At 37.3% G+C, this 23,638-nt stretch overlaps 2 protein-coding genes across 2 annotated transcripts in view; both read left to right on the forward strand.

The window, feature by feature from the left end:
- The first annotated feature begins 20 nt into the window (after positions 1 to 20).
- On the forward strand, positions 21 to 7,428 carry LOC146563924 (U11/U12 small nuclear ribonucleoprotein 48 kDa protein-like). The gene is made up of 9 exons (XM_085291309.1): positions 21 to 257; positions 1,414 to 1,527; positions 1,744 to 1,804; positions 2,333 to 2,413; positions 4,124 to 4,303; positions 4,421 to 4,542; positions 5,743 to 5,846; positions 5,958 to 6,080; positions 7,205 to 7,428. Exons 1-9 carry the CDS (start codon positions 111 to 113, stop codon positions 7,299 to 7,301), a joined length of 1,029 nt encoding a protein of 342 aa, XP_085147435.1. The 5' UTR covers positions 21 to 110; the 3' UTR covers positions 7,302 to 7,428.
- Positions 7,429 to 12,029: 4,601 nt separating this feature from the next.
- Positions 12,030 to 23,638, forward strand: part of LOC146563925 (uncharacterized) — a 30,494-nt gene continuing 18,885 nt past the window's right edge. The window contains exons 1-13 of the mRNA XM_085291311.1: positions 12,030 to 12,137; positions 12,825 to 12,893; positions 13,040 to 13,212; positions 14,361 to 14,489; positions 14,651 to 14,704; positions 14,833 to 14,886; positions 15,537 to 15,590; positions 15,819 to 15,872; positions 16,619 to 16,672; positions 19,109 to 19,162; positions 19,657 to 19,710; positions 19,968 to 20,021; positions 20,941 to 20,985. Coding sequence (XP_085147437.1) covers positions 12,038 to 12,137; positions 12,825 to 12,893; positions 13,040 to 13,212; positions 14,361 to 14,489; positions 14,651 to 14,704; positions 14,833 to 14,886; positions 15,537 to 15,590; positions 15,819 to 15,872; positions 16,619 to 16,672; positions 19,109 to 19,162; positions 19,657 to 19,710; positions 19,968 to 20,021; positions 20,941 to 20,985 — 948 coding nt within the window. The 5' untranslated portion in view covers positions 12,030 to 12,037. The remainder of the gene's footprint in view (positions 12,138 to 12,824; positions 12,894 to 13,039; positions 13,213 to 14,360; positions 14,490 to 14,650; positions 14,705 to 14,832; positions 14,887 to 15,536; positions 15,591 to 15,818; positions 15,873 to 16,618; positions 16,673 to 19,108; positions 19,163 to 19,656; positions 19,711 to 19,967; positions 20,022 to 20,940; positions 20,986 to 23,638) is intronic.

The raw sequence follows: 23,638 nt of genomic DNA on the forward strand, positions 1-23,638 counted from the left end.
TGTTCTTCCGTCATCACTGCGCGCAGGATGTTCCGCTCTCCAGTACAGTGAACGATCCTTGTGATGATTTCAAGGGAAAATCTTTGTTCATTTTGATATAAAAGCCCATCATGTCGGATTCATTACCGCCGCTAACTCTCCAGGACCGCATGGAGCGTCTTCAGGAGCTGACGGAATTTACTGAAAAGTGCAAAAAACAGATAAACGACATATTTGAAACGCTGGGATGGTCGCTAGACTACAAGAACTCCAACCAGGTAGCTAGCGTTTGTTTGGCTAATGTTAGCATTTATTGTTCAGTCAAAACAGCAGAAAACCTTCTCGGAATGTTTTGTTTTCCGTAGCAGCAATAGAGCAGCATCAGATTTAAGCGTTTAACTAAGTTTGAGTCCAGAGAGATTTGCTTAAGTGACTATAATGGAGTTTTTCTCTGCTGCCTAAGCTAAGCTAAGTTTGGGGCGTTTTCGGTGAGTTTCTAATTTTTTTTTTTCTGAAGTCACTCAAGCTTGGTGGTAGATTTGCTGGTTGCTCTCGCCCAATTGGCACTTTTATTTGCTGTAATGTGGTTCTATTTTGGCTTTTTTAGTGGTCTACGTCTGATGTAATAAAAAAAAAAACTATAATTAATATGTCATGTGTCTTTTAATGGTGTTTTTATGCTTGCATCTTATAATATTTACCGGATTTTTTTAAGGCCGCTTTTCTTTTCCTGAGTTTTTTGTTATTTATTTCTTTAATGTGCTCTTCTCAAAAGTTTCAACGAGGATGCTTTTGAAGCTACACTTTGGTTTAAATGTCTTTGTTTACATGAAATAGTACAAGTTTTCTTTCTTTTGATTACCACATATACATTTGTATCTTCTTGGCGATCATTTTCTGGTACTGAAGATTCAAAATAGTGACATTTCAAGTCATAATTCCCGCTCTGAGCAGCATTTGTCAATGACTGAAAGGAAAAACTCCCTTTAAACTTTACATTAGGAACAGCATTCAATAGAACTTGGCAAGGAAAGAAGGACATACAAAAACAACGGCAAAACGCAAAGGGAGAGAGCAGACAAAAGTTAATGACATCTAAATCCAATTTTTACAAAGACATTTAATTCTCAGCTTGAATTAGACCTATTTTAACGAGTTTTGCTATGGGGTTAATTTGTGGTGCTAGTTGTTACATCATAGGAAAATATGCTTATTATTAGCTTTCATACATATTTACACAATTCAGATTGTATTGAATTCTGGCCATGAGGTTGTTTAGTCCTTATAAAACAGTTTTAATAAACACTGCAGAATAAAACCTTTCAGAAGGTAATTGTGTTACAGCAATGGTATATTAATAATGCTTCTGTGTAATTCATACCTGATGTTAATTTAAATTCATTATTTGCTAATGTAATATGCTTGCATTCTCAGGAACCAATGGAGCAGTGTCCCTATGACCCTCACCACAGGGTCCCGGTCAGGACCATGGAGAAGCACAAAGCCTCCTGCAAGCTAAAAAAGATGGGCTACTCTGCCGAGGAGCAGGTAACACAGTTAGTTACAGATTAATGTGTTGGTGCTGGATTCTGCTGCTGTAACCTGGCAATTGGACCAGAGACAGCAGGGCAAAAGCAGTAAAGTAGACTACAAAAGCTTCTTGTTATTGTGCAACAGACTACTGAAAACCTCCTAACCTCCAGTGTTAATGTAAAGTTGTGTTTAATAATTGAAAGAGCTGTAAAGCTTATCACTACTTTGCAGGCGGAGATGTACGACCCCTCCGTGAGCTATGAGAACACCAGCGTCAGAAGCTTTACAATGGGTAAGTCATCACAGAGGACTTTCTCTGGAAATTATCACCTTTCTTTAGTATAACCAAAGTTCACCCTAGTGAGATTAGATCTTTTTAGAAGACCACCTGTTTTCTTTTGAAGTTTTGCAACTTGTGTTGCTAAAAGAAGGAAGAGATAATTCATTTTTGAAAAAAATGAAATAAAACAATCTCAACAAGAAACACTCAATTTAGTTTTCTTCGTTCTTTTTAAATGTACTTTAAAAAGTTTGTAGTGCAGTAAAAAAGATGTATATTGTTATGTGCCCTGTTGAAAGCCATTTTTATCTAGTTAATTATATAAATCATTTTGAATATTACTGTTTTTTTTATTTCTTGGAAAAAGAACATATGTCTCCTTCATTTCATTGTTTACTAAATGTTCTTTGAACGTTAAGTAATAATGCTTTTGTCTTGGCGCGTAGTGGAACTCATTTGTAGTAGAAAGGAAGGTAAGGATGGAATTTTTCGGTCAGGAATGTTTTAGTAATGTTTTTTCTGTTCTCATTCATCATGCAGACAAAACCACCCAGCATCAGGTGATCCTACAGGCGAGATCTGCTGCACCAATGATGAGGATGGAAGGAGTCTTCTGGCAAGGTAGCGGCTCATTTTATTCTGTGCGTTATTTTTCTAAGTACAACACACCAACGTACATTTACTAGAAGCAAAGGTACAAAGTTAACTCTGTCATCGCCAACTCATCATTGGCGATGACTCAACCCCGCCACCAGACCTACATTCAGAATCCAGACCTGTTGTTAGATGTTGGAAAAAGAAAAAAGTTAGTTTTTTTCCCCCCTTTGACATGGTCAGATAGAATGGTTAGGATTAGGGTCATGCCTCTCCAGTGATAAACATGCTTTACAGGGTTATTCTTGAATATTCAGATGTTTAATTTTATACACCAAGAAAAATGCCATTAGTTTTAAAGTCCTCACTAAACTCATTGTAAATTCATTGTTCACTTTTTTGGCTCTCACCCTCACCAAATAGTAACTAGTAATTAGTACTAGTAATTAGTAAAAGAGGAGCTTTTACAATATCAATTTAGGATCGGCACGTCTTTTCTAGTTTTGCTCCTAACATCCATGTGTTGTTTGTTCTGTTTGCAGCGATTGGGGTGAGTATTAGAGGAGATGGGCTCTAGAGAGGTCTGCCACTGGTTTCATGCCTCATATCCTTTACTGTCATATCCTTTCAAACCACAGGGGTTTGGGTGCGGGAAGCTTATCAGTCACATCTGCATCCTTGAACATACAAATACTTTTCCCTTTATGTGATGGGGAAAGTCCATACATGTAGACTCATCAGTCATATTTAGACTGAATGTTTAAAATACTTATGTAGTTTCTGCTTTCTGTCAAATCTTCATCTAAAAGTATTCCAGTAGAAGGCCACAGTTCCTTACTGATGCTAAGTTATCAGTCATTGATGTTAGGTAATAACTAGGGACTAAACTTTAAAGTAACTTCTGTCTTTGTTCCTCACCCTAACATTAGCGCTAACAGGTGAATTTCCTCTTATTAGTGCAGCTAGCAAAACAACCAATTACTGTTTATTCCTTGATTTTAACATAAAACTCATTGTTACAGCCGGGGGCAGCACAAACGTGACCCCCTTAAACCGATTTTTAGTTAAGTCCCCATGTTTTCCCCTCAGTTATTGGTCCTGTTACTAGTTAGCTAACATAAACTAATGTAAGTCTATTGACTGCAGCCAACCGACCCAATGATGTCATGCTCTGTGCTGGCACAAGATGGCGCTAAACATAAAAAAACCCCCAAAAAACTTTAAGCACTTATTTCCTGTCAGTGTTAAATCTATGTCACTTTTTGAGAACAGGGTCCATGGTGTAAATTCGCCTTTTATGATTTTCTACTTTAACACTTAAAACCAAATTACTTTTATGTAGAATCCAATTTTGGCTGAATACAGAGCTACTTTGAGAAGTGATCTTAGGAATAATTAACCATTTGACTTGCATTATGTGGACGTGTTTTTGGGTTTTTTTAACCTCATTAATGTCTTAAGAGCAAACAGGTTATTGGCGACTCATCTGGGGTTAGAGTTGGGTTTCCTGCAGAGAAAATTAGAAATTTAGAGAAACCAGAAAGATTGAATTTTTTGTTTTTCAGGATTCCAAACAAGCAAAACTTTAACTTATCCCAAACCTCTGACTCTGAGTGATCAGGTGGTTGTTTTGAGGTTGAAGTCCAGGATTTGAAATTAGATAAATTAACTAAAATCTTGTCAGTTTAGTTTGTGTTTTCTCACTTAGCTTGTAAAACTTGTCTGATCCTTTATCAGGTCAGTACTCCGGTGAGCCGGTCGACGTGCCTCAGAACCACAAGCGAGCCGTGTGTGATCTCACTGTTGCCGACCGATTGGCTCTGTACAATCATGTGGTCGGCGTCATCAATGAACAGAAGGAAGCATCGTCCTCCAACGACGATCTCTACGTAGATTTGGTGTCCAAACTCCAAAAAGGTGAGATTTAACTAAGTTTAACTCTACACTTAGAGTTGCTGTAATTTTAGTGAAGGAAAACTTTTTTTGGCTTTCTCTGGTGCAGTCCACATAAAAATTGTGTGTGTTTTTGTTCAGGTGAAGAACAAAATGAACCAAAGACTAAACTGGAGCTGATGGCAGAAATGAGGGACTACAAGAGGCGGCGTCAGTCCTACAGAGCCAAAAATGTTCACATCACCAAGAAATCCTACACTGAGGTAGATGAGTTGATAAAGAACAATAAGTGTTGTCCTGATTCTAATCATTTACTTCATTTATATATAATCCATGATGAAGGTGAAATAACTTTTTCTTTAAATTATGAAGGGTGTTGTGAATCACAAGAACCGCTTTTCCCATCTTTAGTTGGAAATGTCAAAAGTAACAGTACTTTAAAATGGTGAAAACGAAAGACAGCACAGTATAAATGACCAGTGGATTTGGTGAGCCTGATTTGGAAATCCAGTTACTGGAGCTATTATTGTGCTCTTGAGTTTCAACATATAGTGTTCATGAAGCTGGACACGCTTTTTTAAAATTTATATCATTTGACTTCCACAAAGCAGCAAAAGAACGGACTGTCTGATAAATTGTTGAGTAGTTCTTTTCCTCAGAAAACTCTCAGCCTCTGCTCCACTATCAGTTTTTCTGCTACATCACCCTACCCAACTCCAATTTGGACAGTTTCTCAAAAGGCCCAGAGACAAAACAGGCTTTATCTTGATGGACAAGAGGGCGAAGAATTCAGTTTCGATTCTACTGAGCAAGATGCTGGTCATCTGACTGTTGACTGACTGCCCAGATCTCAACAATACGTGTGTCTGTTTCACACAGGCAGAGAATTTTCGGTGGGAGCAGTATAGTTTTGAAAGACATGTTAGCTTATTCTGTTGAGCAGGGTAAACATTTATGGGAAGCAAGGCAAAGTTTGTTTTATAAGTAGTTTTCTTGTCTTCCTTCTCTCACCATAACCGGTCGCGGCAGATGAGATCTTGCTTAATGTGGCATTAATAGACATGTTTATTGAAACTCGGGATTTTAACTGCTTTCAGTGTGTTTTTCAATATAATATCTGCACTGATTTTCCAGAGTCTTGGCTCTAATATATTCCCTTCACACTGTAGCAATAACAAGACTGGAAGAAATAAAACGAAACATTTTTGAACATTAAAAACTAAACTGAAATAAGAGAGTCAACTGGAAACTACAGATTTTTATTTTTTTTTTTTAAGTCAAAATGAAATAAAAAAAGAAACTAATTAGAAAATGCTAAACTATGATAACTCTGACTGGAATACTAAATAAACTCTGCCTGGGAATCTCCGAACTGAAAATCTGATGCTAAGCTCAGCGTGTCGGTCCTCCTGTTTGAACCAAGGTTAGGAAACAGTAATGTGGTCTCTATGATCGCCCTGCAGGTGATCAGAGAGGTGATCAACGTCCATTCTGAGGAACTTGCCAGACAGTGGAAAGAGGAGGAAGATGAAGAGGAGTCGATGAGAGTGGAACAGTCTTCCCACGGGTACACGAAGCACTCCTCATGATCACTTTTATGCTTCATTGACGATTAAGATATTGCATCAGAGGAGTTTATAGGTTAAAGACAATTTTTTAAAATTGTTTTGTTTTTCAGGCGGCAGGTGGATGAAAGACGCTCACCATCCTCAGAGTCTCACCACTCCCACAGTAAACGTCACCGCAGCCGGGAGCGAAGCCACGAAAGGGAGAGCAAGAAGAAGAAGAGTAGGAGGGACAGGTGAGAAAGGACTTATCTAAGGGTTGTGGATGTGTATGGGAAGTTCTATCTTCTGTTCTAGCTCTTGTATACCACACACCAATTACAGAAACAACCACATAACATAATTTGCATCATCTTCACAGCTTAACCCTTTAAAGCCGGTCGGAGCGGACACGCTCCATTTTGCGTAACTATTTTTAAATCCCGGTAGCACTGCAACCACGTAAGCTAGCGCAATAATTTTTTTTGCATATGAAACCGGAGGAGTTGTACTCACATCTTATGCCATCAGCTTGTCCTCGGTCACAGTTTCCTTCCACATAAAGCTTTGCAAAAACTGCATAAAAAGCACTTGCAGCAACAAAAACATAATATTCCAGAAACACGCTTTGCCGATCCGATCAGCTGTTTGTAACACTTCCTATGTCCATCAGCGTGAACTGTCACATGACCGCATGACCTGCCCGAAACCGGAAGTGACGTCATTTTGCAGAAATGTAGTTTTTACCATTGTGGCCTTATGAGCCTATACTTGTGTTTTTAAAAGTTATGTTTGACTTTATGACTTTCTGTGATGTTTCTGGGATGCTGAGGACTCATATTGCACTGCTGGAAATATTTTATTTTGATGCATATGCTGCTTTTTTGCAAATTTGCACTATAATATATTTTTTCGTTTTTCCTGCAGTATATGAAAATTGGTGTATCTCAAAAATAAAACTATGAAGACACTTAAAATAAATTTCCTTTGGTGGGAAACTAGTTTGTGCAACTTTTTTGTATTTACAGTTTTGAGGGATAAGCCTCTTAAATTTCTCTAACTAGAAATATATGTTAAAAAAATCAAAAACAATTTTCAATCTTTTTGTAGTTTATTGCACTTTTTTGCAATTTATGTAATTACTATGCACTTAATGCATGCATATTATTAAAATTTGGGCTATAATGGTTGTATTGATGTATAGCAACTTGAAATGCTCCAAAAAATGGCTCCACAGCATGTAAAAATATACTATAAGCTCTGGCGGACTTGGTTCTATGGTAGGTCTTAAAGGGTTAATGATTGAAAATATCTTGTTTTGTAACACCAAAATGTATTATGCATACTGCAGAGTTAACTTGGACTTTTTGGATCTTCACAGGGATTCCCATTCCCCAGATGACCACCACCACCACCACGATAAAAAGAAGAAAAAGAAGAAGAAGAAAGATGAGAAAGACAGGGAGAAGGAGAAGTGAGAGTGCTGAATCTGCAGTGACTGAAGTCGACTCTGAAGTCGCAGTGTTCACAAGGCGAGACTAAAAATAGGTTTACACACTGACGCATTTTGTAAAGATTTAAACGCAATAAAGTCTTTAAACCGAACATTCACTGGTTGAGTTTTATTTTGCTTCACTGACACCATTTTCAATCAGCACTTTGGCGTTTTACAACACAGCCACATCTTACCTCCCTCTGCATGATTGGCTGGTTTTTTTTTTTTTCTTTTTTAATGATAACTTGGAATCTCAGACAGGAGTGTCTTAACTGTCCTACTTTCACCATAAGTTCAAAGGTTATTTTTTGGCCTTTAGTCTTTGCTGTAAGTTTGGGTGTGTTTACCTGGAAAGTCATTAAGAAAATGGAGTAAAGGGGGTTTGTGCGGTCTGTTTATAAAAAAACAAAAAACACTGCAAGCAAATGTAGGGTGATCATTTTACAGATATTTAAATTAATAGTCTGATAAAGAGTTCAGACTTTCAGGAAGAACATAAAAACTAAATCTGACTGCTCACTGAAGAATAGTTGCAAAACTATGCACCTGTGATTCTTGTTCCTAGGTTGAAGAATATAAAAATGACCAATTTATACAACAAATTATTATTATTATCATTAATTGTCTCTATAGTCACACAATCTATTTGTGTTGGCATAAATGACATCATTGTTTGAAATTGCAACACAGCAAAACATTCGGTCTTTTGATTTAAGAAACCTTGTTCTGAGGGTAAAATGTGTTCCTCACTAAACTAATTTGAAAAAGTTTTACTGAAGCTTGAAAAATCGTTAAATGACACAGTTTATTTTGAATGCATTTTTTATTTAGCTCATGAGAGGAAATACAAGACATGATTATGGGTGCAAATTGTGGTCTAGATGATTACAATCCTCAAAACAGTTTTTTTTAATCAGATGTTAAAACTGTTTTGCAACTCCAGACAGCAGCACATGGAAATGTGATATAGACATTAATGAGAAGACACAAAACCCCAAAATCTATTCATCTTCCTTCTGTCCTGGTTTTTCTCTGCTCATGCTGGATTCTGGATCTGGTATTTCTCACCCTTTTGAGAAGCACAGATAGAGGACGAGAAGAACAAAAAAAGTCTAACAGGATCCCGTCCGTGCCTGGGAACCTGACGGATCCTGGAGAGACGAGAGTACAGGGGGAACCGTTGGGGTGATAATAGTGTAAGGGAAACTCCTCAGGGAACGTAAAATCTGGCTGTTTTTGTTCTCATCCATATCCCCAAAGAATCCTTTAGCAGGTCTGGTCTAGAGGGAATCACTGTGCAGCACCATGGGGGCCTCCTGTGATAAGGTAAAATGAGATTATCATCATATGTGGATTTGGCCCTGCACATTTTGAGGGAACTGTTAAATGTTGTTTATGGTAAAATAATCAGGGGAAGGTTTTAGTTTGTCCTTAGTCCACTGGACAGTCTATAAAGTGCCTCTCAGGCTGTTAGCAAGACCTTAAAATGTTGATATAGGCCTTAAAAATTTCAATATAATTAATTTAACTTCCATATTAAAAATGCAGATCTTCTCTTTTTGTTTGTGTTAGCGTCTAAATCTGCAGACAGAATTTATCTAAAAAACTTTTTTGTTGTTGTTTACTGAAGTATAACTTGTGGTAATTTATTTTCATTTTTAAAGTCATTTTGGTGCAATACATCATAAACTAATTCTGTATTCAGCTGTTCAGTAAGTCATCTGTGTGGGAGTCATTTTGCTGAGCAGAAATTTCTGATGAATGTTTGTGGGTAAGTTTTAGGTTCTGGGGAAGCTTTTTAATTCACAGAGCAGGCTTTGTTTAGATTCTTTGCTGACTTTGGATTTTTCTCTAGAATTCACAACAAAGCCAAAGGGAAATTTGTACATGGTGTAATGTTTGGCCATGTGACCAAATAGATTTTGCACACATTGGGAATGTTGGAGCAGCCTTTGTTTCTTTATAGCAATCGACAAATATGAACAAAAAAGTTAAATATGAAATGTGAGAGTATTCACTACCTCACAGCCCCAGAGGTCCAACAGGGCAGAGTTAATTGGGTTTGAATTTGCTTGTATGGTCTGTTACAGCTGTTCTCTTGGGTTGTTTAAATTCATGCACAAACTAGCCTCTAATAAAGGTTAACAAGGCAACATTTGTCTAGCAGAAATGTGGCAAATGTTCTTGTTAAATTATTGGATAATGAGCTCTTTTTGCTACTTTATTCGGATCAATATTATATGAATAAATTGTTACTTGAATAAAGAAACAATATAAGAGTGAGGGATTCTTTAACACCAGAGAAGCTGAGCTCATTTGACCTTTTCAAGGTTTGAATCTTCCCAAAATTCTTTTTCAAACAGGTTTGATCTGAGGTTTCAGAAATGATTACAACAATGTGGTTGTGGTCATTTTTATCTTCCTTTTATCCAGTTCAGTGACCTTGTGTTAAAATCTAATACACAGCCTTCCAGGTACAGGGCAGATTTTCCTGTGCTGGTCTGCAGCCTCACAGTGAGGCTTCAGGAATGTCAGATGAGTCTGAGAAGTGCTCAGCAGTCTTCCTCCTGACAAAGAAACCTCAGTCTGTTTAATTCTCAGGCAAACAGCAGCAACTCAAAACTCAGCAACCTCATTGCAAATAAAGAGTCCTTTACAGTGATTCTCCTTTGTTGGTGTAGCCCACCCAAACACTTCTCTGATCATATTTGATGCATCAAGTTCTGCTCTGAGGTCAGGAGGTTCATCAGTGAAAGCGGTTGCTTCACTTCTGATGTTTTTGATACTTGTCATTGGTTGTCCAACAAGTGGCAGTGTAAGATCTATGACTGTGAGTTAGAACTTAAAGTAAACTTTTAAATAAAATAAAAAAAGACTTTAAATACAAGAAGGAGTATTTTAAAATCACTTGTGCAAAGATTTTCTTATGCCAGTGTAGCTCTGCTAAAACTGGTTAACATGGTTATTAGTTTTAGTTAATAACCTTTCAACATAAATTTGAATAAGCTGAAGCCAATGATGGTCCTTTTAGGAAGTCCTTCAAAAAGAGCATTTCAGGAATGCAGCCTAGAGGTGAATGAATGAAAAACCACTGTGAGTCAGGAAAGGCTTCACAGATAACCTGCCTATTACTCATTCAATCAGACTGACCGTGTGGGTTAAATCAATATTTGCACATAGCGTTTACAGTGCTGGAAAAAATAACATGGAAATAAACAAAGGCCTTTAGAATTAAGGAGTTTTGTTTTTCTATTAAAAATTTGTTTGGCTAATACAAAAACTGCCATAGGGTTGTATTCTGTCAGTATCCTACCAGTAGTTTACTATGCTAGCTCCAGAGGGCAGTATAACACCTGTCACTGGTCTAAGCAGAGCCATAAAACCTGACAGTAATCAGTCACCTGAGCTGAGGCAACAAGACTGAAGACTGGAATTAGAGCTGAATTATGCTGAATTTCTGTTGATCAATATACTTAACACTCCCTTTAGGCTGTTTATGCAGCTCATGATTACTCTAAACTTTTTCTTTTTCTGAAATAAAATAAAGTTGGTTGGATCCTATATAAAAGTTTACAATGTAAAAACACTTTACATGATGCACTGAGTAAATGGAAGAAAGAATCTGACTTATCAAGTCCCCTGGAACTAAAAAGCCCCTATAAAGCAGTCAAAATACTCCCAGTGTAAAAAAATGAGGTCAAACAAGTCTTTGCTAAGTCAAAGTGGTGCAAAACGACATCAGCATGATTGCAATCTTTTTTCTTTTCTTTTTTTTTTTTTTACCTTGTTTGTTTACAGTTTCCCTTCACAGAGAAAGAAGCACTGCTGCAGTCCCTGTAGAATAATTTGTTTGTTTTTAGCCTGTGAAATATGATGGATCACGAGATGGATGAGCTACCTCACTGACAGCTAATTGATACCCTTTTTGTGCATAACGTTAAAAAAAAAAATACCAACAAGGGACTCAAATCTAAAAACATGAGGTTCAGCATGGGCACTCTTCAAAGTAGAATAGTTTGCAACAGTCTTTGTGTAGTTAGGGCTTGTCTACGATTTAAAACTGGGACCTATCCCTCAAAGGATAGACCAAAGAGCACCTGCAATGACAGAAATGCAGAAGTCAAGCAGACGAGTGATTCTTGCAGTTGTCAGTGGGGGGGATCTGGCGCTTTCTCTGTGAATTTCACATTCCCGTGGCAGAAGGCCAGGTGCTTGCTCAGATGTTATTTACACATCTGTTGCTGCCACTGACGTCGCACGCGCTTACGTCATTGTCAGCAGACACTCTCACACACAAAATCACGGTTTAGTAACGCAGTAATGCAGCGTGCTTACGGGAAAGTAAGAGTAATCTAATTACTTTTTGTAGTAATCAGATTACAATAACACGTTACTGCCCATCTCTGGTGGTCATTAAATGCACTTAACTGTTTGTGAATACAGGAGCCCCACCCACCTGCCATTCAAATTCTTAGTGTGCAAGAAGCAGCCAATCAAAAGTTAGTTGGTTTAATTATTTAATTAAACCTAATTTAATTTAATTTAATTAATAGAGTCAAATGAAGGGATTTATTTAAATACAGCTAACAGCACTTGTAGTAGGAACAGTGGGTCAGAAAATAAACTCATCCAGCAGTGACATCTTAGTTTACAGTTTAATATTCATTCAGGTTGTGTGAAATGGTGAATTGTGTTGCATGAGTCTATCTGCTGTATTTGATGTGTACCCTGCAGGCGTCGCTCCTCTCGGGGCTGCTCGTGTTCATGCTGTTTGCCGTCTCTTCTCACTGCCAGGAGGAATTTTCTGGATACCACTCAGGTCAGGGCTTCCTCATGCTGACACTGATTTAACTTTAACCTCAGGTGAAACAATAGCTGTTTAGCCTTGTTTTACTAAAGAACAACAGGTGACAGATAACGCAATTATAGAATCCAGCTGAGGAATATTGTAAACTGGTTTCTTCTAGGTAACTAATCGACAGTTAATTATGATAAACACTGCTTAATTATTTTTAAGTAGTAAAAAGTACCTTCACAACTCATTAGTAACTTTCTTGTTTAATATCGTAGTCAAGTAAAGGCTTATGTGGAGAAAAAAAGTAACAACTTTAAATGAATTGCATTGTTAGGCGAGCACAAAATTTATCACATATTCATTACAAACTCATATTTATTCAATTATTACCACAAATTATTGTTTGTTTCTTTGTTTTTTCAACAAAAAAACCCTTCCGATCTTAGCTTCACTTTATTTGTTAACTTTAATGCACTGACTTAAATCACAGTTTTGCAAGAGAGGAGAGATGTTTTTGGAAGTTGTTGATCTGTATGTACAGTATGATGCAATTTTTATTCTCCCACATTTGCTGTAAGTTAAGGGCTCATCAGGGAATTGAACCCGGGATCATGCACACTCAAAACAGGAATCATACCCCTAAAACGAGTCACATTTTCCCATGTGTCTCATACTGAGTTCTTACCTCATGTATTTTGCATGTCTATTCAGGTGAGGAACACACCTATGAAGAGTCTTCTGCAGTTGACCACTATGACAACTTAGCTGCTCCTCAGCCAGGTGAGATCAGTAACACACTTAGTGTAAACTGTACCAGAGGACACTCTCTGACTGTTTGAAGTCCTCGGGGCTCCAGACCAGGACTGCTGACTGTAACAATGCACCACAAAGTCCAAACAAAACTAAATGTCTTAATATTTCCTTAGAATATCCACCAGAGCCGACTCATAGCTATGATGTGGACCAGATATTCGAGGAGGAGGATTATGACACTTATGGCCCAATCCCCACCCAAATCACCATGATCACTGAGGACACCTTTCCCTACATCACCACCACTGAGTCCCACTATGCCAAAGAGGACACTGAGATCGTGCAGGTGGGACAGCTGTGTGCTTGGAGTGTCAGGGATAGCTCAACAACAATATTAAACTGCAGCAGGAAGAAATGTAGAGAGAGCTTTAAAAAACAACAATGCTCTTTGTTGCTCTCTTTGTTCCAAGCCCCTCAACAATTTCATATCTGCTAAACATAACTAGGAACTGAGTTTTAGTTTCATATAGCATTCATAAAAACCTGACCTCTCTCTTGCATAAAAATCTTCCTATTAAAGGGCATTCAGCCCATTGTTAAGGGTCATTCAGTCCCTGTACAGCCAAGTGAAAGCTTGGTCTGCATTGTTGGCAATAAGTCGGATTTATTCCTTATGGGTTTTGGACTTTGGCAAGTAGCAGAAGGTTTGTACTTTGGTGGTTTCAGGATCTTATCTATGCTTTTTTTGCAGATGATGTGGTTCTGTTGGCTCCCTCAGGTGGGAGCCTCCAGCTTTAAGTGAGGTGATTGGCAGATGAATGTCCGCATTTCCAGGTCTGAGGTCATGGTTCTCAGCTAGAAAAGGGTGGAGTGTCCACTTCAGGTCACAGGCGGGCGGCTGCCCCCTGGAGGCACTTAAATATTATTACCAGCAGTCTTCTGTAATGGGCTAGATTTTCTACAATTTTTGTTTAGTGATGCTGAAAGCAAACTGCCTGCCAGAACTATCGGTCAGTAATTGCTCCAAAGTAAGGGCCAGGATTTGAACCTACGAGAATCATAACCCTATATCATCAAGCCTCTTCTGCAACTTGTGGTTCTTCATGATGAAAATGACATACTTGTTCCAAAGCATAGCTAATCTGAAGCACTGCACAAGGCCAATAAGCGATTAAAAAAAAAGAAAAGATTTTTACGAATAATATAAAATTATGATTATTGAATATTCCTCACCAATAATGAGATTTAAAATTAATTTAATGTGTCCATTTTAGTTTAAGTCAAGCAAATCTTACTATGAGGTTGATTTGGTAACTGTTCTCTTATCACACTGCAAAATTGTAGCAGCTTGATTTAAATTTCTTTAAAACAAGGAAAATGGAATCAGGAATGTCTACAAAACCATGTCTATGCAGGTGCAGGGCATTGGGTGTAGTGAAGCTAAATTTGAAGGACACCATAGGTGTGATAATATTTGTTAATGTTGTGTTTTAGGTGCCATATGAGCCTGACACTGGCTCCTCAGAAGAGTCAGGGGGCGATGCAGAGCTTGGGCAGGTGGGGCCAACAGAGTGTGACTGTGAGCCCGGAGAGCCTGGATTTGCTGGCTTCACAGGACCGAAGGTACAGCCACATTGCATCACATCACTGGCTAAATGCAGTCAATGGCCCCTTTGTTTCATTCTTACACTGCATGGCCTGATCCAAAACTAGGGTCAAATGTAGGTTTGTTCATGTTGTAGTTTTTGTTTTCCACAGTCTGATTCCTTTTCTCTTTCTCTCAGGGATCCAGAGGCCTGCAGGGTAAAACCGGTAAACCAGGGTCTCAAGGGAGAGAGGTAAAAGTCTTAAACATGAATAATGGATGTTTGTTTATGACAAGAATGCCTGATTAAAGTGATACTAAAGCAGCAGCTGCATATTCAAGTAGTTTAATTACTGGTTATTTATCCGTTTTGTGTTTTAGGGCTATAAAGGGACCAAAGGTGTTCAGGGAAGGAGAGGAGATACTGGACCAGTGGTGAGTAAATCATGCTACAGCAGTCACAGTGGATACTACCATGCAAAATAGCTTGTATTTACATTTGTAGCTCCCATAACACTGTGAAAGTAATGACAGCATTGGTGTTGTAACATAGAGTGAAAGTAAAAACTAAAGAAAAAATAAAATGAAACTGAAAATACTGAGTTTTAACGACCATAAAAGCCAGTCAGCTAAACAGAAAGTAAAAGAGGTATAAGCAGTGAAGGAAAGTTTGTTAAAAACCTGAAGCCAAACTGAAAGTGAAAGCTCTTCATTTGAAACTTAATTAAATTTAAAGTAATTTGGGTAATTTAAGTAATTAAAGACTAAAGCAGAAAAAAAATCTTGTCTATGACAGGAAAAGGGAAAAAAGTGTTTTCTGCTGTTTTAGTGTTATTTTACACAACACCTCGCGGTGCCCCAACTAAAGCAGGATTAAGATATAATCAGTCATTCCAATAATTTCATTATTTTTATTTTTTAAATTGATTTCACCATATATCAAAAATTCACTGTTTATAACTTTCAGCTGTTGCAATTTTTAAGACTATGAAACTGCTTTGTTGTGTGAGGAGAGTGAGTGTTGTGTATAAGCTTTGGAAATGTTTTTGCCCTTGTCTGTTGTAACCTTTGACCTCATTTTGCAGGGTGACCATGGTCCTGAGGGAGATGAAGGAGCTTCTGGTTTTTCTGGAGCCACAGTGAGTTAACCAGTCCATCCTGAAGTGAAAGTTAACTGGCTACGTTTACATTTTATTGTGACTATTAAAAGATATAAGTGCAGAGTGTGAGCTGTTAAGTTTCATTTAAAACCTTTTAAAGTAATAACTGAAATTTTTTTTTCACCAAAGAGTTAAGCTCCGTAAAGCTGCAGCTCCATCTGTGAGGATTTTTAAAACTTTCCTAAGCTTATTCATTGAATCTGTCAGGGAGAAACTGGACTTCCAGGAGAGCCAGGTGAGCCTGGAGATGTGGGTCTAAAGGTAAACACACACAAACACACACACACACACGCACACTCTATCCCTCCCACCCCTCTCGCCTCAGTCATGTGGTTGGAGGGATGTTGATAGATGCATCACTGTTGAGTTAATGCACTGATTACAGTATACATTTAGTATTTCCACAATGTCATACCTGACATAATGTTTTCACAGTGTCAGGTATTTATCTACAAGTTACAGCATCTCTTCCCTTTGGAGCATTATTTTTTTCTGTGCATTATTTACAATATTTTTGTTTGTTTAAATGTCTTCTATACTCCTGTCAATAAATAAGCAAAATATTTGCATAATGATAGACAGACAATACCTAAGCAGACTGCAATACCTGCAACAGCTACATTTAGAGAACTATATGAAGTGTAATTATCAATTGCATCAACCCCATCAGTAAGTTTAAAATTCACTGAAGTGACATGTAATATAATAATAATTTAAAGAAAGCTCATTTGACCTGAAATTATGTGATTTTATGCTGAAAGAATTACAGTTCAGGGCTTCATAATATTAGTTTGTGGTAGACGTCATAATTATTAGATCTATCTATTGCTGTTTATATGATTTATTATAAATATATAATTAATTAAAAAACATTATGGTTTTAAATTACAGATTTACATTGAACCATTGTATTTTTATACTGTTTTGCATTTGTTTGGCCCAGCAGTTATTATGTGTTATTAGCAGCTCAAGTAGCCAATAATTGCAGTGCCTCTTCTTGTTGACAGGGTGACATGGGATTGGAGGGACCCCGTGGAGGAGTCGGACCTCCTGGTGAGACTGTAAGGAACACAGCTACCTCTCAGCCTCTCTGTGGTGGAAAATTTAACATCTAAGCTAAACTTCAATAAGCTGAATAAGAACAGGTTTTTAGTGAAACATTTGCTTCAGCTCAACTAAATCAGACTAATTCTGATAAAAGTGAAAGTAAGGAAGTCGTGACTCCACGATGAGTCACACTATTTTTAAACTGGCAGATGTTATTTAGTCTACACTGAATCAATGGGTTTCCGTGTTGGAAAAAAAAAACAGTGCAAAAGTTACACAGAAAAGCTTTAATAATTGGATTTCAACTGTTGTAGATGCTATGTAAGCATAGCAAGCAAATTATGCAGGCACATTTAAAAAAAAAAGATTAAATTAGATTAATTTAAGGTATTTCACTGACATGCACTGACACATTCAGGAAATGAAACTGAAACCACCTCCCACTGCAGACTGAGACAACAGAGGTTGTGTCATTATCCTGGAAATCACCCAGAGTATCAACAAACAAATGACACATTTAAATAGCAGATTGGGGTTTTGGGGATTTTTCTGGCAGTTCCTGATAATAAACTTTATGACCCCTAACTGCAGTTACACACACACACACACACACACACACACACACACACACACACACACACACACACACACACACACACACATTTATTCATGCACAAAAACAACCCATTCAATCCACACATGCTAAGAAAACAAACCATAGATGTTCAAAGTTATCTGTAATAATGAGAAATGGCACAGGAAAATAATATTGAACACGCTGACTGAAATGTATGTAATACTTCGTAAAGAAGCCTTTGTCGGTGACAAGATGTCTCCTGTGTGGAGAAACTAGTCGCAAGCATTACTCAGGTGTGATTTTGGCCCTCTCCATTACATAGTTTTCAAATTCAGATGTTCTGTGAGTTCCTTCTATGAACTCTGAGCTTTAGTTCTTTACATAGATTTTTACATAGGTCAGGTCTGAGCCATTCTAGCAGCTTTATTTTCTCTCTCTGACACCAACTGAGTTTCCTTGCCTGTGTGTTTGGGATCACTGTCTTGCTGAAATTTTCCACCCTTGTTCCATCCTGGTATATTTGAAACCATGAAATTCCCACCTCCAAACTTCAATGTTGCTCTGGTGTTTTAGGGTGATATGCAGTGCCTTTTGACTTCCAAACATTATGTGTATTATGAGATCCAAAGAGCCACTCCGTACTGGCTGAAGAATTGTAAAATATTATTACTACCATAGTTAAATAATATAGTTCCCTGCTCATGTATGAAAGGAGTTATTATCACTTTATCACAGCCCATCTCACATGATGGCCAAGATGATTACTTCATCTGTTATGATGCTTGTCGCTACCCGATCTGTACCACGCACGCGAGAATCTTTCGTCACTTCCTCTCTTTGCCAACATTGTGACAGTTAATGTATTTCAATGACATGGTTAGCGCCAAGTAAGCTCCTAGTATTTCTGGACATATTTCCTTTTCGACTGCCCGGGACATTTAAACAATGGATACCTCCATATACAAGCCTATTGTGTCTAAAAATAAACATTTGTAATGAGTCATGTGAAGATTCATTAGCCAAATTAAGTGTTTACTGACAATTGTCAGTGATAGCGGACATCATCGTCACAATTCCAATCAATCCTCTCCACATAGACAAACATAAACACACTCGACTATTACTAAATCAAATTTAACACGCATACACAACGAAACAGAAGAAGAAGAGAACATCTGCACGTAGGCGGTAAGATCGGGTAGACCGGATCTGTACGGTCTGACTTTTGAACATGTGAGTAAGGATTGGGGAGGCCTGATCCGTAACTTTTTTTTTTTGGTCTACATTGTATTGAAATGTTTCATTATTGCAAACATTTTAACAGATACTTATTATTGTTAACATCTTAACAGATACGCTGACCCGTAACTATAATAAAATGCTTCGAGTGGAAGTAGATGCCTTTCGCACATGCGTGGTACGGATCGGGTTTCCGGTACGGATCGGGTAGTGACATGGTAAATCACTGAAGAGTTTTTGCCTGCAAAAGAATCCTGCTCTTGTGAACACAACAATTTCTTTCAAACCTCTAGAGTCGTTCTTCATATTAGGCACAAAGTTTCACTTTGACTCAGGAAAGAACATAAATTTTGATGTTCAAATTAGGACAAAAAATAAATGAATAAATGACACAATTAACTAAAATTATAAAGTGATGATGCAATTTTTAACGAATGGATGAGACAGCATTTTCCAGTTAATGTTTCAGTGCCACAATTCACCATAAATCACCACATTTTACCTTTGGCTAGACCCTGGATTGGGGAGATTAATATTATAGACATGGATTATATATTATAGACCCTAGAACTTGATGAGCTGATGGAGCCACACAACTGGAAAAGGTGGTAATTGAGTTTTTTGGTTATTTCAGGGTCGTCGTGGTGATGCTGGGCCTGCTGGAGGAAGAGGGACTAAAGGTATCAAGGTAAAAGAAAAAAAAAGAGTGATAACTATGTCCTCATGATGATTACACGACTGGAATACAACAACGCAGCTGTGTTTTATGTTCAGTAACATTTTGATGAGGCAAATGCTGAAATTATTTTATTAATCATTTATTAGTATCAGTATTTATAAACTCAAATATTAGTGGTTCTTTTCAATTTTTATCTTTATTTATTTATTTGGCCAAGTCAATAGGCCCATAAAGACATGGAAATAAACTGATTTTTATTGTTTTGTTTTTTTCTTAATAAATTATTGAATAAAATACTGGTTTAACAAGTAATAACAGTAACAATCAGTACTTGTTACTAAAGTGTATACAGTGTGTATATGATTTTTTTTTATTTTAAGTTTCTGTATTTTATGAATTTATTTACACTGAATAATATAATAAAGTTTTTAACCATGTGTTTTGAATGCTCTGGTGGTTTATTAGTTTTTGGCACTTTGGATGGATGTGTTTCTTCTTTTTAGGGCACTCCTGGTGACAAAGGCAGACAAGGTCCTCAGGGAAGAGACGGACCAAAGGTATATAAGTATCACGTACTTAAATTCTTCAAAAAAGAAAATGTTTGGTGATTTCCCCTGGCACACAACTGAAGGTGGTTTAAAATGTCTATGATCAAAAACTGACACAGTTTCTTTGCTTAAAAAAAAAAAAATTCTTTTTATTCTTCTGCATTATGTCTAGCTGTTTATTGCACAGTTTTTTGATAACCAGCAGTGCCGGTTAAAGTCACAGCTGTCTTTGTGTCGATCTAAACATGTTTGTTCTTCGTCAACAGGGTCAAACAGGAGCACCTGGGTTTCCAGGTGATGTTGGCGAGAGAGGCTACACTGTAAGACACATCATTACTGGTCATGGAAACTACCTAAACATCTTAACATTTACTCTATGTGTCATCATTTGATTTGAATTTTAATCTCATTTGACTTCCATAACCTTTCCTTTCTTGGCAATTTTTTTTAAAATCAAAAAACCGATTCAAAACATTGTATCAAAGGTTTTTAAGACATCTGATGATGCAGTTTCTCTGGTGTATTAATATATATCTGGGACTCTATTCAATTATGCATTAGTTATGTTATGCAATAGACAAAATATCTTCAAATATCTCGGCATGCTTGTTTTAATCAGCATAAAAGTGTATTAATAACTTCTCTGTCTGTGCAGTCCCAAGTTTGCTCAATCTGAGACGCACAGTAGTTAGTTTTACCTCTATTAGCAAATGAGCAGGAGGAAATTTCATTAGCTGTGAGCTGTGAATTTGATTAAATCTACACGAAAGGCAGAGCGTACAACTTTTTTTTCCTAAGTCCTCCAAACACGCTTTTCAAACTGTCCCATTACACAGAACAGAGTCACAGATATAATTCCATAAACCTTTCCTGGGTTGAGGAGATTCACGTTTCTCTTTTCTTCGGGTTTCCATTACAACAAATACTGACGCATACTATAGCGGTACACATGTGACTCTGTCAAGGGTTGCCTTGTGGTTTAATCTTCCTTTATTTAATTGTGTTCCATCTACGTAGCAACAGATGATATCACTCAGACTCCTCCTTTTAAAGTGACACAAGCTCCTAAGCTTCAGGCTCTAGTACAAAGCGGCTTATTTAGTGTTTTCATTTCTAAAATTTCCCGAATTCACTGTTTTATATAATTTTCTTCTTCACGTCATATTTGAACTCATTTCTCTTTTTTCTCCTTTGATTTAAAAAAATCTGAGAACAATATTTCTTGTTTATCCTCCTCAGGGTTATCCTGGACAGCAAGGCCCAATCGGAAAGAGCGGTCCGAAGGTACACAAATAAACTGAGGCACTTTTATTCTGCTCAAATCTTTTTTTTCATGCCCAAGTGTCTGTATTTAAGTTCACCCAGTCATCCTTTCAGTTTCCAGATTATGGCCTTCATGATTCAGCCTGGGAAGAAAACTTTTGCATTTTATGAGTCTGAGAGTCACTCTGGCTCCTGGCCACATTTCACAGGAATCTCACATAAATATTATTACTGCCCAGAGGGTACTTCTTTTGTTTTTCCAGTTTGGATATCTCATTTCTGCCCTTTTGCGAGACCCACATCACAAACTAATGAATCAGCCATAAAAATAGCAAAACTGTCTAAAGCCAAGGCACACTGTTAAGAGCTGGTAAAACTCCCTACAAATAAGCTAAAATAAAGGGAATGATGTAAATATGGGCAATTAAAGAATTCAGTATTAATGTAACACACAAACATATGCAGTGTTAGTTGACTCTAAGTACACACTTTATTAAGCTGAATAAATGACAAAAACACTTTTGTATAACAGTATACATCACTGGCTCTCAAACTTTTTCTAACCTATTTCAGCCTAGAAGCCAAAATAAGTTATAGCAACACACAATAAAAAAACAAAAAGAATAAAAATGGTTGAAGTTGAATTTTACTTAAATGTGCCAGCACAAGCACATGTATGTTTCCTTGCCTTCCCCCCCAAATATTGTATTGTAATTTATTCATTTGTTTAACTTTATATTTTTCACCTGTTTGCTGGCACCTCACCAGTGGTCCTACTGAGACTTCAGAGTAGTAGTCAGAAAAACTTCATGTTGACTGAAGGCTTTCAAAAGCCTCCTTCAGGAAAACCTTTTAAATAAATGATTAACAAGAAACAGAAACATTTTTATCGTATTAAAAATAAAATTAAAATAAAATTAACCACAACAAGAATAAAACAAGATGATTTGTAGGAGATCTTAATAATCTTTTTGCTCAGTTTTATCAGAAAATCAAAAAAAAAACCAAGATTTCTATCTTAATGCATGCTCAATCATCCAGGTAAGTAAATCTCCAAAAAGTTGATTCTGTTCATCTGGACGTAACGTTTTCAGTGGGAGAAACGTTTCGTCATTCATGCAGGTTACCCCAATCTTATAAACAGCATATTTGCATAATGACTGAAACCAGCCCACTGAAGGAACAATGGCCTGGGAGGTCAGTTCCTTCATCATGATTATGCAAATTCTCATGACCATTGATCAACAACCACTGATCAAAGCCCATTGATCAATGGCCATGAGTACCATTCACAGAGAGTTGGGGAATGGCTGCAATCACAGCATTGTACGATGGCGAAAGATGTACCCTTAGGCCCCCTCCTCGATTCAGAGATGGTCTTTCCCTTTTCACGTAAATGGCCTCCTTGACTCAAACCAGCATTCCTCCCTGTCCAGGATGTGCACATCCTCATCATTGAAAGAGTGTCCACTGGCCTGTAGGTGTAAATGACAAAAGTCCAGCTGGGATAACCACATTTACTCAGGGCCTTCTTGATGTGATGATGTGATGTTCTTCTGCTTCCCTGGCTGCTGTGTCTGTGGGGATGGTGTTCGCTCTGTGTTGTAGTGTCCTGATGACACCCAGTTTATACTCCAGTGGATGATAAGAGTCGAACCTTAAATACTGATCCGTATGCGTAGGTTTATGGTACACATCAGCTTTTAGCTGTCCCCCATTACAGATGGAAATCTCACAGTCTAACAAGGCTAACCTGCCACTTTTCATATCCAGATGAACAGAATCAACTTTTGGAGATCTCTATCAATGGAAATCACTGACTGAAAAATGTGTATGTATATTAAAAATTCTATCATATTGAGAAAAGTGTGGAAATATATAAGAAAATTTGGGAAAATACATAATAAAAGAAGAGGATGCACAGTTTCCAGTAACAAAATTCCAAATATTTAATGTGTGTCAGCTATTAACTAAGTGGATCATGTGACAAGTTGGGTTATTAGGCAACACGGAGCCAGAAAATGTGCTATATAAAGCAATTACACTAATTAACTAAAGATGACACACACACACACGAGATGAAAGGATGAAGATACCTAAAAATCTGTTTAACGAGTAGAAATCAGGAGTGTGCTTAGCTTATCTTAGCATACAGACTGGAAATGGAGGGAAAAGAACTTGTGTGGTTTAGACAGCAAAACCACCTACTTACTAAATAAGAAACTCTTTGGCAACCCTTAGTTTTCACAATATTTTTTTATTGCAACAAACTAAACTTATGACAGACGATCATGTTTGTCAATCAGTCACAAGCAGAAAAAGATCATTTCTTCCTGTGCTTCATATGACCTTTGTAATCTAAATGTGACACTGAAAAACGGGAAATATATTTGATCTGATATAACTGATGATAAGAAGATTCAATAAATCAACGTAGATTCTCATTGGTGGCAGGCAAAATCCCCATAAGCTGTTTTTCTCTCAGTAGGAAAGAAAGTAATTTTCTTGTGAGTCATTTCTAGCTCTTATAACTTTAGGTCTCCCTGAAACTTTAAGTTCAGAGAGGAAAAAAAATACCATATATTACACTTATTGCTATAGGGTTTTAAAAAAGTATATGTTTACCTTTACCTTTTCTGTCTATATGTAAGTGAGCTATAGAAGCCAAAAAGAA

Source organism: Mchenga conophoros, linkage group LG11 (genome assembly GCF_057382185.1).
Source record: "Mchenga conophoros isolate Kocher_MC1m ecotype Shallow Benthic linkage group LG11, M_conophoros_male_GT1.1, whole genome shotgun sequence".
In the NCBI taxonomy this organism is placed as follows: domain Eukaryota; kingdom Metazoa; phylum Chordata; class Actinopteri; order Cichliformes; family Cichlidae; genus Mchenga; species Mchenga conophoros.